The sequence below is a fragment of the Siphateles boraxobius genome, unplaced genomic scaffold (genome assembly GCF_051911475.1).
Source record: "Siphateles boraxobius isolate OS27281-9 unplaced genomic scaffold, OSU_SipBor_1 12, whole genome shotgun sequence".
In the NCBI taxonomy this organism is placed as follows: domain Eukaryota; kingdom Metazoa; phylum Chordata; class Actinopteri; order Cypriniformes; family Leuciscidae; genus Siphateles; species Siphateles boraxobius.
In genome coordinates, this window is record NW_027508722.1 from 2,295,506 (window position 1) to 2,314,877 (window position 19,372).

Consider the following 19,372-nt stretch of genomic DNA (forward strand, 5'->3'; position numbering starts at 1 on the left):
ACACACACACACACACACACACACACACACACACACTTTTATACATAAACAAACCAATAAATTCAGATTACCTATGTGTTTTGCATTTTTAAAATGCTCAGTTTGTCCACCAGATGGCATCCATCTCATTTCAAAAATTGCTTTCATGAGGTCTAGGCTTGACTCTAAAATGAAATACAGCTTTAAAAAAAATAAAATAAAAATATTTTTTTAAAAAATAATTTTCTATTATATTCAATGGGGGGCAAACTGGGGGGAAATGGGTCATATTTATTGCATAAATATTAATTATAAATCATAAAATTCTCAAAACACCAAAAAAGAAAAGAAAAAATATTATAAAAAACAAGTAAAAAAAAAAAATATATGATTTTCTTTTAATAAATATGAATCCCACCCTTCCGGCCCATTTGGACCCGAAGGTCCTGAGTGTGACTCAGAGGGTTAATGCAGTTTCTAGGAGTCAGAGCACTTATTTTTATCAGTCCACTAGTAAACAAAGTTACATGCTTTTTTTCAGGATGGTTCAAGGTTTGACTCTTTACCAATAAGGCAATTTCTTCTTTTAACAGAAGACAGGCTTCCATTCCCATAGTTAGTATATGCAAAACTATATATGACCCGTGATCTCAAAACGAGCAATGAGCAAATTTTCAAAAATTAGTTATTTTTACATTCTCTAGTAACAAAAACCTTCAAAATGATGTATGATTTGTTTGAATCAGACGGAAAAATGACTGAGCTGCACCTGTTTGAAGTCGACAGAGTCAGCAAAGTCAATTTTGAGAAAAATCAAGTTAAAGTTTAGTAAAAATCACCTAGCAACTGTACAGTACCTTACAATCCTTGGTGATTACACCAAATTTGCCAAACACAAAATCAAAACAAAATATCTATAAGAAAAATACATATTCAATGTTTTCTCCACAATTGTTTGATTATTTGTTTGCCTATTTATTAAGACCTGCACGAATCTAATATAATGTTACATTAGACGTTTTTCCCCAACAGTTAACTAAACATTCACTTATGACATAATAGATAATGTGTGTGTGAATACTCACCAAGATTTTATTTTGAAATAATTCTGTGTATGTGAGTATATTTTGGCCGTCTTTGTGCGCACGCATCTGATCTGTCAGTCAGCGCGAGTAAGATCGCTTTTCTCTTAGAAAACTTACAAACAGAGATACTTTTAGATGTTTAATTGCTATTTGGAGCATTGGGATCGCTACACGAGGGCTTAATGAACTCATTTTTATGAAAACAAGTTTTGCCTGTTGCTCGAAATGATCCCGTGCACATTCAGACTCCTTTTGCCAGCACGGGTCACATATATTCTTCTATATTATCAGATTCATATGCAGTTTCCTACTAAACAGTTGCAGAGTCCAATTATGAGCCAAAAGAAACTCCAACAGTTTTCCAACCGCAGATTTCAAGAATCCAACACAAACACCAGCATTGATGGCATTATACTGTACTTCATTTATATCCTCCCTCTCTCTCTCTCTCTCACACACACACACACACACACACACCTGTGAAATCAATGTCTTCTTTCGGCAGGTACTGGCCGGTCTCTGCCACCCTGAATGTCTGGCCCTTTATGAGACCCTGAACCAGCAGTTTTCTGAAGGGCTCCCTGAAAAGAAGGAAGACAACGGACATTCATGGATATGAAGTGAACAATCACAGAGCTTGAGAGTTTTTAGGAAAACATTCCGGGATTGTTGAATGTCGATCAACATAGACCATTTTTGATGGTCCAAAATCCATGTTTCTGCAGCTTCACACGACCCCAGCCGACGACACGGGTCTTTAGTGAAGTCCGAGCACCTTAAATATGGATTTTGGACAGTCAATTAAAAATGATCTACGTTGATCATTCATAGATGGAGAAAAATCCAGGAATGTTTTCCTCAAAAATCTTACACAACATTTTCATTTTTGGGTAAAGTATTCCTTAACTCTCTCAGTATTTCGTAATCCTCATGTCAAACCAGTATTCTGTTATTTTTGATTATTTAGAACCGAACAGACGAGATTTTGAAGAATCTATGGAAGCTTGTTTCCGCCACAGAATGAAAAATAAAAAAGGTAATTGCGACTTTTTATCTCACAATTCTGACTTTTTTTCTCACAATTGCTAGTTTACATCTCGCAATTCTGCGAGTCTTTCTCAGAATTGCGAGATATAAAGTCAGAATTATGTGAAATAAAGTCAGAATTGGGAGATATAAAGTCAGAATTATGAGATATAAACTCGCAATTCTGACTTTTTCTCTCAGAATTGCATGTTTATATCTCGCAATTATCACTTTATAATACGCAATTGGGAGATATAAAGTCAGAATTGCATGACAAAGTCGTAATTGCGTGTTATAAAGTCAGAATTGTGAAATATAAGCTATTCTGAGGGAAAAAAAGTCAGTCTTTTTTCCCATAGAATTGGACTTTATAACTCGCAATTGCGAGTTTATATCTCACAATTCTAAGAAAATATGCCAGAATTGTGTGATATAAACTTGCAATTATGTGTTTTAAAGTCAGAATTCTTAGTTTTTTCTCTAGCAATTCTTACTTTATTTCACGCATTTCTGATTTTATATCTCGCAGTTCTGAGAAATAAAGTCACAATTATCTTTACAGATGTTTTATTCTGTGGCGGAAACAAGCTTCCATAAAAATCTTTCAAGGCATCAAAAAGGAAAAAAAAAAACACCATAGAAGTATCATATTAAGAAAATATTCCATGCAACATGTGAACAAGTCATCACAGAAACCTTCTGAATGCCCTGAGAAGACTTGGACTACTTGAATGAGTTTTTATAGCTTTGTTTTAGCTTTCAGCTGGTGGTCACTATATGAACGGTCTACTTTTCATGTTCCACAAGAAAAAAATAACAGCTTACAAGATTATTCATTGTGAAACGTGAATCGCTTCTAGAACAAGAACAAATGTGGGCGGGGCTTGATTTTATCCGTCAGGAATTGATTGGATGGTTGTGGTTTGCTATTGGCGGATCTCATATGAGTGTAAACACATCATTATATGTCATATTATGAAAGTTAAATGTTTTTTGAATGCAATTCGTGCATTCATGATGTTTTTGTACAGTAGTGGCCAAAAATGATGTCTGGAGGTGATGTTTCGAACTACAAGTTCGATTACAGGAATATTTTATTCAATATTTTAAATATGAGGGAGGAACAAAACACTAAACTTGGTTAAGGTTATCTGACAAAATTATTTGGCAAAAAAAAAAAAGCCAAACTACAGCTACAACTAAAAGCAAAAAGCTGACAGGAAAAATAATAATATTTCATTGGTTCTCTTTTGTTTTTGCATGTGTTCATAATTTCTTTGTATGACAGCCTGGCCAAAAATTATCATTCTCATCATTGCGTTATTACATCGCCGCTCTTCCATTGGGTCAAATGGTAAGAGTCGGATAGTCAATCTAGGAAACATGTCCGTCTGCCCTACAGTTAAGATGGCCTCACTGAATGCAAGATCAATATCGAATAAATCTTTTATCTTAAACGACTGTACATCTCACTCTTTAGACTTTTTATTTGTTACTGAGACCTGGTTAAAACAAGGTGACTGAACGCCTCTTGTCGGGACAGGGTGGTGAACGGTGTAAAAACTGTTTTAAATGCAAGACTGTGCCTATGGACACCTTTTATAGTTTTGAAGTCCAGTTCCTGTGCCAAAGACCCACTAAAAGGATTTTATTCATACATTTTCTGATTTTCTCTCTAATCTGATGACTCAGGCTGATGGAGTATATGATTCTTGGGGACTTTAAAGGAATAGTTCACTTAAAAATGTAAATTGCTTTCTTCTGCTGAACGAAGATATTTTGAAGAATGTTGTTAATCTAACAGTTGGTGTACCGCATTGACTTCCATAGTAGGAAAAAAATACTAATACTATAATAATACTAAGTCAATGGGGTCCATCAAGTGTTTGGTTACCGAAATATTTTTTAAAATATCTTCGTTTGTGTTCAGCAGAAGAAAAGATATTCATACAGGTTTGAATCAACTTTGGGAGAGTAAATGATGACCAAATTTTCATTTTTAAAGGTGCAGTGTGTGATTTTTAGCGGCATCTAGTGGTGAGGTTACGAATTGCAAACAACAGAAGTTACGGTTGCTGACAGGAAGTGATGTCATCGGCTGAGACAGCAGAGAGTAGCCAGTTCAGCAATGAGGTTTCTTTACAAGGATAAATTAAGAAATTATGTTTGCTTAATTATTCAGTAAAACTGCTCATTCTAAGGTAATAAAAGCATAACGGTTCATTAAGTAAGGTCTTTATACGCCACTGAAAACATAGTTATGGATCTTATATTGCATTTCTGTCAATAGATCCTCAGAAATATTACACAATGCACCTTTAAGTGAACTACTCCTTTAACTTTCATCTCTGCTGCCCTTCAAAGCCATTGGTCAAAGACTTTTTAACTCTTTTAGAGTCTCTGAACATTGTACAATCTGTGTGTGGTCAAACTCACAATCTGGGTCACACACTGGTTTTTCCATCTCAAATCTGGAGTTATTGATGCAAGGGTGTCTGACCATTATCCAGTTTTGTTTGAATCTGAGTGCTTTTCCCCGTCATCTATTTGCTCTCCGCCTTCATGTCTCTCTCAAGCTATTCACACTAACACTGCAAATTTGTTTTCTGAATATTATTCTTCACACTTTAATAATGATTTTCTTAACGAAACAGATGCTGAATGCTTGGTTGAGAAATTTTACAAAGCATCCTCTATATCTCTGGCATAAAAAGCGTAAAAAGATGAAGGTCGCTGGCCAGCCGTGGTTAAATGATGTCACCCGTGCTCGAAAAGCAAAGGAAAGTGGAAAAAAAGATCAGATACAGGATCTCATTTGACATTTTAAAATCGAGTCTGTCCAACTATCAAACGGCAGTAAGGAAGGCAGAATCTAATTTCTTTTCTTAATTAATTACTGACCAAACGTCCTGTTCGACACGACTGATTCTCTTCTTAACCCGACTATGAATATTTTATCTGAGGACTCTTCAGACCTTTGTGAAGATTTTTAAAAACATTTTACTCAAAAAATCAATGATATTAGAAGCTCCAATGTTTCCTCTGAACCTTGTCTCCCGTATGAGTTGAGAGCGGTGAAATAGTAAAATTACAATAAAAATACACACCTGTGCCAAATTTTATGCAGTTAGCATTAACACATAAAAAAACAAAACTGAAAAGGACAAAAATGTCCCTAAGGAGGCACAAGGGTTAAATGTGCTCTATAAATAAATGATAAAACAATCGACTCCAAGCACAACTAAACAATATGCTTACAAAATATTTAACATTCATTTTTGAATAAAGGGTGAAGATGTCAATTTTCCTAGACCGGCCATGACTTTATATGTGTGTGTTGCACCTGTGTGAAACCATGCCCTGGTCTCTGCAGAAGTGGCTGAGGAAGCGTGCGTAATACAGGTGCATGACGGCGTGCTCCTTCCCTCCGATGTACACATCCACAGGCATCCAGTGATCCGCTCGGGAACGCTCAAAAGGCCTGTGAGACGAGAGGAACACCTCAATACTGTGTCCTGAGAGAGCGGCCACTAGGAGTCACTGACACACAGACATCCACACACACACGAACGCTCGCAAACTCGAATACTGGCGCTGCTTTTCACAGACATCACATTCACGACACTCCAATAACACATTCAACAAGAGAGAATGTGAGTTAAAACACAACAATAAGCACACTTAAATAAACTGTGATAAACAAACACGTCACACTCTATAAGCGGCTGCCAGCAACACTGAACTAACCGTACATTTAACACAACCACATACACATACAGTACACGACAGTAAAGGGCTCTGGAAGGAATTCCCATGCATTTACTTGAGTTACAGTAACTGTGACAATGCAAGTTGTATTACTAACAGAATGACTAATAACTAAAAGTAATTCTACTGACTAAAAAACTCCTTTTACAGGTACTCTGAAAGAAAATCACATAATTAAATAGGCCACTCTTAAACATGAAAATATTTTGATTAGGGACGTCAATTGGCTAAATATATATTTAATCATGGTTAATCAAAAGAAAAATGTCAGACCTGAATAAAGGACAGAACAGTGAATAAAAAGCTACGGTGTCATTTGAAAATTATGTAATTACACTCAATAGAGTTATATTATGTAGAACTACTTCATCTTTGCAAGAAAAAAGGTCTAAAAGTGCATCAAAAAGCACTGGAAATGCAAATCTGTAATACGCTAATAAATATCATACAGATATAATGATTAAAAATACATGTAATCGATATCATTATTGATTACAGAATTGCAAACTGGGTTTAATTTTCCAGTGTTTTTGTAATTATAATTAATATGATTAATTATACATTTTTTAGTAAAATAATTAATTGAACAACTTTCACCCGTGATGAAGATATAGCTTCGATGATGTTAAAATTCCACCGTACAATGAATTTGTTTTTTTGAGTTTGATTTATAAACGAGTGAACAGTAACGAGGGCTTTCTCAGATGCTCCCAGTTCCAGTCTGAAGGTTCACATCAGTTTTTAGCACAGAATGAAACTGTTATAATGTGAAAACATTCATGAGCCGAAGCCTTTTATGCATCTAAATGAAATGCTATAAAACACTTTTCACAATTAGTTAATCTTGATGGCTGTAATATAATAAAAACTTAAGTTTACAAAAAGTGTTCCACATATTATACTTATTTCAAATGCAAAGATGTTACCCAATCAAAAAAAAAAGAAAAGAAAGTGGTATAACACTTATAGTATTCACATTAATTATCTACATTAGTTAACTAACAATGAACAAAACTTGTACAGCATTGGTTAACTAACATGTACAATGTTGTAAAAATGTACTGTTCATTGTTAGTTCACGTTAGTTAATGTATTAATTAATGTTAAAGAGGAGGATGTGTGTAATGTTGCCGTTTAAGCATGAACAAGCTCAGCAGTCACAAAGTTTATCTCTATATCAGTGTCAGTGTTTCTGAACTCCTGAAACGCCTCTATTGTAGTCTTGAGTTTCTTCCGGGAACAAACACGATATCACAATATTCCTCATGTAAATAATTCATACGCAGAATAAAGGGGCGGGGCCTGGTTCAGTTAGTTAGTAGTGTGTTAAACTGGCGGTTATGGAAAGGGGCGGGACATTTCCCAAACACACTCGAAGCGCTCGACCAATCACAACACACTGATCCAGCCGACCAATCAGAGCTCAGTGTGCTTTTCAGAAGCAGGAGCTTCATAGATGGAGATTAAATAATCTGTTGTTCATAAACAAAGAATATGGGGAAAATAATGTGTTTTGAACATTCAAGCATGAAAACACATTCTTGTAGAGCCTAAAAACATCAAGACTTGGAAAAAGGGCAAAATTTGGCCTTTTTAACAAACAAGTTGTGTTACAATGTTGTTTAAAAAAAACCTTTATTTTCATTTACCAGTCTTACTGTAAGTCTATGAGGAAACACTTTACAATAAGGTTCATTAGTTAACATTAGTTAATGTATTAACTAACATGACCTAAACATGAGCAACACATGTTACAGTATTTATTAATATTTGTTAATGTTAGTTAATAGAAATACAGATGTTCATTGTTTGTTCAAGTTACTTCACAGTGCATTAACTAATTTGAACAAAAACAACATTTGATTTTAATAACATGCTTGTAAATGTTGAAATTAATATTAACATATTAGTAAATCTTATTAACTAAGATTAATAAATGCTGAAATATTGTTAATTATTAGTTCATGTTAACTAAGGTAGTTAATGAACCTTATTGTAAAGTGTCACCGTCTATGATGCACTAATGCTACCTATGAAGGTTCAGAACAGAGTGTACGTTTCATTATGTGTTTATGAAGATGCATTACAGTCACATTTTAAAATCCTGGTTGTTGATCTGAAATAGCAGAGACAGATGGTCTTCCAATCTGAGTCTTGCTCGTTCAGCATCCCAGAATAGGAGCGTCTCTCTCCACAAACACCTGGCGGGACACAGGGAGCATCTGGATGTTTTCCTTACCTCAGCGTGTTGTGAGGGTCAGTGTATCTGAAATAGTACCAGGAAGAATCCACAAAGGTGTCCATGGTGTCCGTTTCCCTCTCCGCCGGCCCTTTACACCTGACATCAACAGAAAGAACATTATTATAAGTGCTGGGCTAGTAGAAACAGTTCGTTCTCAAGAAACAATAACATGTGTTCCTCCATGACCTGCTGTATAATTAACAGAATACTGAACTTAGTTTTAGATTTATTTAAAGATGATGTGCATGCTTTTTAAAGCTAAAATACTTTCGCATATGCTATAGAGCCAGATTTGACTAAACAGGGCAAATTAGCATGAGAGCGCAACCCTATAAAAGCGCAGATGGGAGTGTAAAGTACAGCTCGTGATTTACAGACGACGAGCAAATGAAAGAACACAGCGCTCATTTTCACTGCGTGACGTGCGTGTCTTTAGTAAATCCTTACAGTAGTTTTTTTAACACCAAAAGAGGGTTTGTGCTGGAGCTGTTAGTAAATCTGGCCCTTAAAATAAAGGTTGATTTTCCTGAAAAATGTTAAAACTGTCTGTAACAAAACTTTGCTCTGATTGTTTGAGAATCTCACTCAGCCCGACAGCAACAACCTCAAAAACAACACATTTCACCAAAGTTAGAGTGAAATCATCAGTCTTGTTGAACACATGGTTCTCACAGATGTTTACACCAATATATGTTCACATGTGGTGTAGTGAGACAACTCACGATGCAACATTTTGACAGAAAAATGACATCAAATGGAACGTGATTTACTATAACAAGACAGACTAAAACCAGGTGATACTACAGTTTGTTCAAATTACGACCTATTCTACACTACCGTTCAAAAGTTTCAGGACCATAAGATTAAAAAAATTAATTATTTTATTCATCAAGGATACATTAAATTGACCAAAAGTGACTGCAAAGACATTTATAATGTTACAAAAGATTTCAGTTTAAAATAAATGCTGTTCTTTTGAACTTTCAATTCATCATTCATCAATGGTCTCCAAAGCATTATTAAGCAGCAAAACTGTTTTTAACATTGATGACAATCATAAATGCTTCTTGAGCATCAAATCATCATATTAGAGTGATTTCTGAAGGATCATGTGACACTGAAGACTGGAGTAATGATGCTGAAAATACAGCTTTGATCACAGGAATTAATTACATTTTAATTATTTCTATACATTCACATAGAAAACAATCAGTTTAACTTTATAATAAAATTTCACAATATTAAATTGCGAGAAAAAAAATCATATATTTTTGATCAAATAAATGCAGCTTTGGTGAATACTTCAAAAACATTAAAAAATCCTTCAGACCACAAAGTATTGAATGTTGGTGTATATGATTTCCAAACTTACAGCGCCAGGATTGAAATACTGCAGGATCAGGGTAGCTCTCAGATTCACTAATGATAAATAATATGCACCAAGGCTGTTACTATATATTAATTAGACAAGAACTGGTCATCTGATTGTATTTTTTTTACATGTGTGTAATGAATGATGCTGTTTGAGTTATTCTCTATATCAGTGTTTCTGAACTCCTGACACGACACAATATTCTTCATTTCAATAATTTGCTATAAATTATGAAAACTACAACTAGTCATTTTCTATGAACAATTAACTACCTAAAATAAACTGAAATTAAAAATCAAAAAACAAAATGAAATGATTTTTTGAGTGATTTTGTAGTTGTAATGCTGTGGGGTTTCTGAGCCGGCACTGCCGAACTCCCGAACACAGACCCGTGTGTGTTTTGTCTCGGTCTCGAACACAAAGCAAACAGCGCTCTGCATCCCAGGCCATCTGTCACTCAGAAGACCGCCACACTTACTCTCGCGGCTCTCGGCAGACTTCCCTCGGCTAATCTTCAGCATCAAACCAAACTAATGAATGGCCAAACAAGAGCAGATTCCAGCCCTGCTAATGTCAATCCAAAAGTGTGTGTCCATCCCTCCCTCCAGTCGGAGAGATCCGCCCCGTCTCTGATAATCTGAGGATCGTTCAGGCAATCCTGCCTATTATAGCGCCGGCAACGGGAGCCAAGCGCCACACGGTTGCCTAGCAACAGGGCGAAGGTGTACAGGTTAATTCTTTGAAAGCCAGGTGCCATCTGATAAACGAGCGTCCCACATATAAGCTGTAATGAGGAGTGTGTTTATCACTGATCTACACTAGGAAATCAGGGCTTTATTGATTTTTACAGTTTTGTTTTGGGTTTGTTTTTCCTACTCAAATGGTGGAAGTGTGTGTGTGGCTGGACTGATAATAGACGGAACACAGAAGACATTCGATGCACACTGACAGGGTACGAAACCTCGGCAGCTGAAGACACAACGAGTGAGGAAACCTTAAAGTTGGCATGAAATAAAATTTCAATGCACTGTATCTATTTTCTAAATGCAAGTTATGGATGGTAAAATGCCCCTAGTATGTTATTTTAAAGGTTCCTAAATTTGTCTAAACAACCTAAAAAAGTCTCCTACAATAAGTTCACATGCATCCAAGGCCAAAAAAACACTTTCATTTTCTCATAATATACATTCACCTCATCTCACCCCAGTCTGTTGTGATAGGTCTACTCTGCTCTGATTGGTCAGATGAGCCAGTCTGTTGTGATTGGTCTACTCTGCTCTGATTGGTCAGTTGAGCCAGTCTGTTGTGATTGGTCTACTCTGCTCTGATTGGTCAGATGAGCCAGTCTGTTGTGATTAGTCTACTCTGCTCTGATTGGTCAGATGAGCCAGTCTGTTGTGATTAGTCTACTCTGCTCTGATTGGTCAGATGAGCCAGTCTGTTGTGATTGGTCTACTCTGCTCTGATTGGTCAGTTGAGCCAGTCTGTTGTGATTGGTCTACTCTGCTCTGATTGGTCAGATGAGCCAGTCTGTTGTGATTGGTCTACTCTGCTCTGATTGGTCAGTTGAGCCAGTCTGTTGTGATTGGTCTACTCTGCTCTGATTGGTCAGATGAGCCAGTCTGTTGTGATTGGTCTACTCTGCTCTGATTGGTCAGATGAGCCAGTCTGTTGTGATTGGTCAACTCTGCTCTGATTGGTCAGATGAGCCAGTCTGTTGTGATTGGTCTACTCTGCTCTCATTGGTCAGATGACACAGTCTGTTGTGATTGGGCTACTCTGCTCTGATTGGTCAGATGAGCCAGTCTGTTATGATTGGTCTACTCTGCTCTGATTGGTCAGATGAGCCAGTCTGTTGTGATTGGTCTACTCTGCTCTGATTGGTCAGATGAGCCAGTCTGTTGTGATTGGTCTACTCTGCTCTGATTGGTCAGATGAGCCAGTCTGTTATGATTGGTCTACTCTGCTCTGATTGGTCAGATGAGCCAGTCTGTTGTGATTGGTCTACTCTGCTCTGATTGGTCAGATGAGCCAGTCTGTTGTGATTGGTCTACTCTGCTCTGATTGGTCAGATGAGCCAGTCTGTTATGATTGGTCTACTCTGCTCTGATTGGTCAGATGAGCCAGTCTGTTATGATTGGTCTACTCTGCTCTGATTGGTCAGATGAGCCAGTCTGTTGTGATTGGTCTACTCTGCTCTGATTGGTCAGATGAGCCAGTCTGTTATGATTGGTCTACTCTGCTCTGATTGGTCAGATGAGCCAGTCTGTTGTGATTGGTCTACTCTGCTCTGATTGGTCAGATGAGCCAGTCTGTTGTGATTGGTCTACTCTGCTCTGATTGGTCAGATGAGCCAGTCTGTTATGATTGGTCTACTCTGCTCTGATTGGTCAGATGAGCCAGTCTGTTGTGATTGGTCTACTCTGCTCTGATTGGTCAGATGAGCCAGTCTGTTGTGATTGGTCTACTCTGCTCTGATTGGTCAGATGAGCCAGTCTGTTGTGATTGGTCTACTCTGCTCTGATTGGTCAGATGAGCCAGTCTGTTATGATTGGTCTACTCTGCTCTGATTGGTCAGATGAGCCAGTCTGTTGTGATTGGTCTACTCTGCTCTGATTGGTCAGATGAGCCAGTCTGTTGTGATTGGTCTACTCTGCTCTGATTGGTCAGATGAGCCAGTCTGTTATGATTGGTCTACTCTGCTCTGATTGGTCAGATGAGCCAGTCTGTTGTGATTGGTCTACTCTGCTCTGATTGGTCAGATGAGCCAGTCTGTTGTGATTGGTCTACTCTGCTCTGATTGGTCAGATGAGCCAGTCTGTTATGATTGGTCTACTCTGCTCTGATTGGTCAGATGAGCCAGTCTGTTGTGATTGGTCTACTCTGCTCTGATTGGTCAGATGAGCCAGTCTGTTATGATTGGTCTACTCTGCTCTGATTGGTCAGATGACCCAGTCTGTTGTGATTGGTCTACTCTGCAATTATCGCAATTAAGAGATGGCAACCCGTGACGTTCTACCGGGAGCTGTTCATGTCTTCAGACTCGGATTGATGCATTTCTATGTCAAAAACAATATCAACGCTGAAATTAATCTGCAGCAGTCAGGTGGTACAAGAGCTCTGTAAGCTGTTTACATTATTATTGTAATGTTATGTGCTTTGACCTTTGAGACATGAGGTAATTTAATGGCGTCTCTTGTGACGCTTATGCTGTGAGCGTTCAGGTTTAGGAGGCGTGGCTTTGTAGACATGGCTTGGCTTTTGTGTGTGTGTGTGTGTGTGTGTGTGTGTGTGTGTGTGTGTGTGTGTGTCTGTGTGATAACCACAACAATCATTCAAACATTCAATCAGTACCAAAATCCGGCTGTGAGAGCTTACTCTGTTTTTTATCCTCAGCTTTCAATTAAACTTCTAACAACGAAGCCAGAGAGAATATCACAGCTCAGGAAATGACTTCTGTTTTCCTCAAGGACGAGGCAGATAAGCACCATCTCTCTCTTTATCTTGTTTCCGTCTCTTTCTGTCTCTCCGCAGCCGCTTCACTGAATGTAGGTGATCATTTAAAGAACTGAGGTGATTTTCATCAAGGTCTCAACAGATAAGAGATGATCCGGTCTCCTCGTCAGCAGTGCTCACTGACAAAAACTTTAACCGTCTGAATCATATACTGTAATTAGTTGCTATAAATATATGTGCAGAATGGACACAAACAGATTTCAGACAAATTTAATAAAATTTGAAAAGACTGGACTAATGCCAGTGAGAAGATCTTACAATGTTTTAAAATCTAGGTAGTATTCCACAAATATATATACACTGTATATATATATATATATATATATATATATACACACACACACACACACACACACACGCAGATAGATATAGATATATATATAGACTTAGTTTCCACTGTTATGCCAATGATACTCGGTTATATATTTCAATCACGACCAGATGAAATCTCTAAATTATTCAAGTTGGCAGAGTGTGAGAAATAAAATATTGGCTGACCAATCATTTTCATCTATTCAAATTCAAATAAGACTGAGGTAAATGTAAAAGACCTGGGTGTTATATTTGACCGCAACTTGTCTTCTGAAAATAACATATTTCATATGTTACAAAAAAAAAAGCAGTTTTCTTCCACTTCAGAAGCAGCGCTAAGCTCCGGGAACATGCTCTCTGTTTCTGATGCAGAAAAGTTAGTTCATGCATTCATGACCTCTAGACTAGATTACTGTAATGCATGACTAGCTGGTTGTCCTGCATCCTCAATAAACAAGCTACAATTAGTCCAAAATGCAGCTGCTAGAGTTCTGACTAGGTCAAGAAAATATAATCATATAACCCCAATTCGATCATCTCTACACTGGTAAGTTGAGTATCGATTATAAACTATTGCTACTGACATATAAGGCCGTAAATGGTTTAGCTCCTGTGTATTTAACCGATCTTCTATCGCCTTACAATCCTCACGCTCTTTAACACTAGAACCGCCACGGGGTAAAAATTACCAATGGCTGTTTTTCAAATTTACACAATAGATTTTCAATAAAATACCCACGTCTCCCAGTCATAAATAATTATTTTTAATAATACTACCCAGTTAATACTTTTACTAATATTGTGTAATTTACAATCTCCTGTTGTTAAAAAAATTGTTAAGAAAAAAAAAAAACAGATTAAAAAAATGGGCATTTATACCTAAAACCGCCAGAACGGAAAATTGTATTTATATAATGCCTTTATTTTTGCACTGTGTTTGAAAAATGTGTAGGCTTAATGTAAACAGTCACACAACGCACGTTAAAATAAAGAAGTTTTAAGCCTAGGATTATTTTTTTGTGTTAAACAATTAACTATTTCACCCAATGTTATTTGAGTTGACACCACCTAGTGTACGGCCTCTGGGAATAAACGACCTGTGACCTCACCTGGGGGCGTGGCCATAACAGGAAGTGACCGTCTTTGACCTCACAGCCCGACTCCATGTGAAACGGACTTTATATCTTCTCAATCCTTTATTTACTTGAGATTTTGATTTTGTATATACATACTTTTTTGTAATAAATATTATTTCAGTTTGGAAATCTATCCTGTGGACAATGAAATCTTTTGGAAAGTGAGCGTCAAGCCTTATTTTTGTTCAGCCACCAAAGTGGACTATTTATCTGCTACACTACTCATAAATGTTCAAACTTTGGATTAATTATAAATTTTTGTTTTGCAATTTTTATCGTTTATTGTTCGCTACTGTATTGCTATTTATTAAAAATCTGCCCGTTTTCTGAACATTTTCTATTTTGATCTATGATGTAATGAATACAACTATTTTTATGATTACCCCAAGTTTACTGGTGTTCTCTTATTCAAATCATAAATGATATAACTAAACAAAATAATAATTAATTAGGTGAATTTGTTGTTCCATCATACAGTACATCGCATGCAGTGTGGTGAATTATTATTGTTTTGAACATTCAAGCATGAAAACCTGTTCTAGTAGAGCCCAAAAACATCATCAAGACTTTGAAAAAGGGCAAGATATTGCCTATTTAACTAAAAGAAGACAACTGAACTAAGTCATTTAAATCTCAAAGAGTTGCTTCTTTAAGCTTTTAAATAAAACAAATGGTTGGTAAAAACACAGATTCATGTGCACAACTTTTATCTTACACACTGCAGCTCCTGCCCTAATTTCTACAATATTTCAACAGTGGCTAGGACACAGCTTGTGACTCCTTCAACTATTGTTCCTTTTATATCAAGCTGTTTATAAATGAATTTCAATCACCTCTTTGAATTTCTGAAGGTAACCTAGGCCACAGAGAAGAACAGAACATCCCTAACACAGACGCTTGGTCCATAATTCATAAGGGCTCAGACTCTTGATTCTGCTCTGTACGTGTCCTCCCGGCAGAACCGCTCCTGACGGCCAAAGTTAACACTGAGTACAAGTAAAATAAGTAAATATATTCCCTCTATTAAACTTAAAATGAAACAATAACATTTCTGTCATAAAAACAATGTAGCAGTTCACACACAAGCGCTCAGGGTCGTTTATGGTAATGATGTTTATGATGTAATAAAGCGCAACAAGAGCTGCAGATGTAGTGGTTATTTTAACAACAGTAGCAGAAACATGATGATCAAAAATGTAAAAAAAAAAGAGGATACTTTCGCTAAAATGCTTCAGAAAACGAGAATGCATCAAATATAGTTATATTTTATCTGTCATACAGTATTTGGATCAGGTCGTTCAAACCAGGTTTGTGACAAGACTTTTTCTTTCCATCTACATTTCGCATTAGCCCTATTAATCACCAGATCATTTCATAATAAACAATGTTAAAATTAGGGAAATTATTTGTAGGGTGGCAAGGGAAGACGCAATTAAAACTTTTAAATTACTAGTTAACTTTATATTCTGCTCATGATGAGAGCAATTATGTTGATTATTATGTACGCTGTTTGTTTCCTTTTTGTAGATACTTATTCATTTATATAAAGATATAAAAAGAATTGAACCCTGAACCGTAGTATATTTTCTGTCACATGGTCTTTTACATATCTAAGAATCAGCCTGATAAATAGCCTGATAAAACATCTGATTTTACCTTTAGTTTTAATATTCATATCCAACTGGGCTCAGCTGATGAAATATTCATTGTTATAAATTCTAAGAAACCACGGCTTTGGCTCTCAGGACCCAATATCCTCATCTCTGATGACCGTTTTAAGACTTTTTTTCTTTTACAAAGTACAACTGCTGCACAGATGAAAATACAAACTATTTCAAAAACAGGGTTGTCCGGACCTCTGCTGGGAAGGACAAATAGAGACCGGACCTCGTGGAATTTAAATTGAATAATTGGATCCTGCATGAGTTCTTAAAGGGACAGCAGCCTAATAAACCTGCTGCCGTCTGTTTCATTAACAATCAAAGAACAAAAGAAAATCACTCACTGATCTTGAATAAGTTTTGTAACTTTAAGGATTAATCTATATTTTATTTATTAAAAAAACTATGCAGTAGGGATGCCCTGAGCCGATCTCAAGGATTGGTATCGGGATCGTTTAAGCATTTTTGGTATTTTTCACAACTGCTATCCTAAGCCGGATCCTTTATTTTACGTCAGCTGCCATGCAGGTTTCGTGCAGATATGAACCTTCAAGTGGGTTTGCCAACCAGCAGAATAAGGTCTGTTCTAGCGCGCCACACACACTAATGTTCAAGCTTCCGTGTTTAGCATATTTTAGACAAACTTTTGAGAGGAATCACAGCCTTCTGATTGTCTTTGCCATAACATGTTGCCATGGGTTGTGTCTTGACACCGCAAGCTTCTAACCTTATCTCCACTTTTCTTTCTTTTTTGCGCAATTATTCTGCTTATTGTACATATAAAATACAAGAATTTTATAGCAGTAGTCCTATATTTATAATTGAGAACACACCGTCTGTTTACAATGTCTACCATTGTAATAGATGTTTATTTCTACAAATCTTATATACAGTATTGATATATAGATATATATAGATAAATAGAGGTATAAATAAACATTACTGATAGATGCTCCTTTTTTACATATCAGCCCCTGTCCCTCAGGAACTCTATTAACATCCCTGTATACATTGGATTGATTTTAATAACTTTAAATTTATGGCTATTAAATACAAGTATCGGATCAAGACTGGTATCAGATACTCAAAATTCAATGACTCAGATTGGATCGGGGGCACAAAAAACTTCATCGGGACATCCCTACTATTGTCACGATGTGGCGCATGAAGACAAATGAGTACAAAATAAGCAGTCTTTTAATAAATCCAACAGGAATACTAGGGAAAACTCAGGAGCTAGAATCAACAACCACATACAACACTAATGATACAGGACAAATGAACTAGGGAAAATAGGGGCTTAAATACATACAGGGATAATTAATGCAAGTTAAAAAAAAACTTTTAAAAAACTATTTTTTTGCTGAGGTATTTGTGTTAAAGCCATAATAAAATGTTAGTTCCTTAGGCTTTTGATTTTTGCTCATTGAAATCAGCTGCAACAAGTCGTTTCACGAAAAGACAGCATAAATATTTTTGATATAGGCCTAAATGTTTGACTAATTGTTTTTACCTTACTGGAATCGAAACTGGGAATCAATAAGCAGATTCGGAATCACTAAAATTAAAATAATACCCAACCCTACCCAGGCTTTAGGGGGTTTAGGGGCATAACTGGGGCATAACTGTTGCATAACTGGGGCATAACTGGGGCATAACTGGTGCATTACTGGGGCATAACTGGTTCAAAACTGGTGCAAAACTGGGGCATAACTGGGGCATAACTGGTACATAACTGGGGCATAACTGGGGCATAACTGGTGCATTACTGGGGTTTTACTGGGGCATAACTGGTTCAAAACTGGTGCAAAACTGGGGCATAACTGGGGCATAACTGGTACATAACTGGGGCATAACTGGGGCATAACTGGTACATAACTGGTACATAACTGGGGCATAACTGGTGCATAACTGGTGCATAACTGGTGCATAACTGGTGTATAACTGATACATAACTGGGGCATAACTGGGGCATAACTGGTACATAACTTGTACATAACTGGGGCATAACTGGGGCATAACTGGTGCATAACTGGTGCATAACTGGTACATAACTGGTACATAACTGGGGCATAACTGGGCATAACTGGTACATAACTGGTGCATAACTGGTACATAACTGGGGCATAACTGGGGCATAACTGGTGCATTACTGGGGTATTACTGGGGCATAACTGGTTCAAAACTGGTGCAAAACTGGGGCATAACTGGGGCATAACTGGTACATAACTGGGGCATAACTGGGGCATAACTGGTGCATAACTGGTACATAACTGGGGCATAACTGGTGCATAACTGGTGCATAACTGGTACATAACTGGTACATAACTGGTACATAACTGGGGCATAACTGGTACATAACTGGGGCATAACTGGGGCATAACTGGTGCATAACTGGTGCATAACTGGTACATAACTGGGGCATAACTGGGGCATAACTGGTACATAACTGGTGCATAACTGGAGCATAACTGGTACATAACTGGTACATAACTGGGGCATAACTGGGGCATAACTGGGGCATAACTGGTACACAACTGGTACATAACTGGGGCATAAATGGTGTATAACTATAACTGGTGTATAACTGGTGCATAACTGGTACATAAATGGTACATAACTGGTACATAACTGGTACATAACTGGGGCATAACTGGGGCATAACTGGTACATAACTGGTACATAACTGGTGCATAACTGGGGCATAACTGGTACATAACTGGTACATAACTGGGGCATAAATGGTGCATAACTGGTGTATAACTATAACTGGTGTATAACTGGTGCATAACTGGTACATAACTGGTGCATAACTGGTGCATAACTGGTGCATAACTGGTGCATAACTGGTACATAACTGGTACATAACTGGGGCATAACTGGTACATAACTGGTACATAACTGGTGCATAACTGGGGCATAACTGGTACATAACTGGTACATAACTGGGGCATAACTGGTGCATAACTGGTGTATAACTATAACTGGTGTATAACTGGTGCATAACTGGTACATAACTGGTGCATAACTGGTGCATAACTGGTGCATAACTGGTACATAACTGGGGCATAACTGGTGCATAACTGGTGCATAACTGGTGCATAACTGGTACATAACTGGGGCATAACTGGTGCATAACTGGTGCATAACTGGTGCATAACTGGTGTATAACTGGTGCATAACTGGTACCCCCCTGTTCCCAAATGCATGCTAAACTCTCAGCACATGCATTCATTCCCTGCATACACTCACTGTGACCGGAGCCGTTCTGAGTA

The 19,372-nt window shown here is 37.2% G+C and overlaps 1 protein-coding gene across 4 annotated transcripts in view; it reads right to left on the reverse strand.

Annotated features, from left to right (window-relative positions):
• Positions 1-19,372, reverse strand: part of lars2 (leucyl-tRNA synthetase 2, mitochondrial) — a 138,096-nt gene that overhangs the window by 30,159 nt on the left and 88,565 nt on the right. For all 4 annotated transcript variants that reach the window (XR_013195596.1, XM_077206141.1, XM_077206132.1 and 1 more), the window contains exons 13-15: positions 8,098-8,196; positions 5,434-5,571; positions 1,542-1,645 (exon numbers count right to left, since the gene is read on the reverse strand). Coding sequence is in view for 3 of the 4 variants with exons in the window: in XM_077206141.1 (XP_077062256.1) it covers positions 1,542-1,645; positions 5,434-5,571; positions 8,098-8,196 (341 nt within the window). In the remaining variant the exon portion in view is untranslated. The remainder of the gene's footprint in view (positions 1-1,541; positions 1,646-5,433; positions 5,572-8,097; positions 8,197-19,372) is intronic.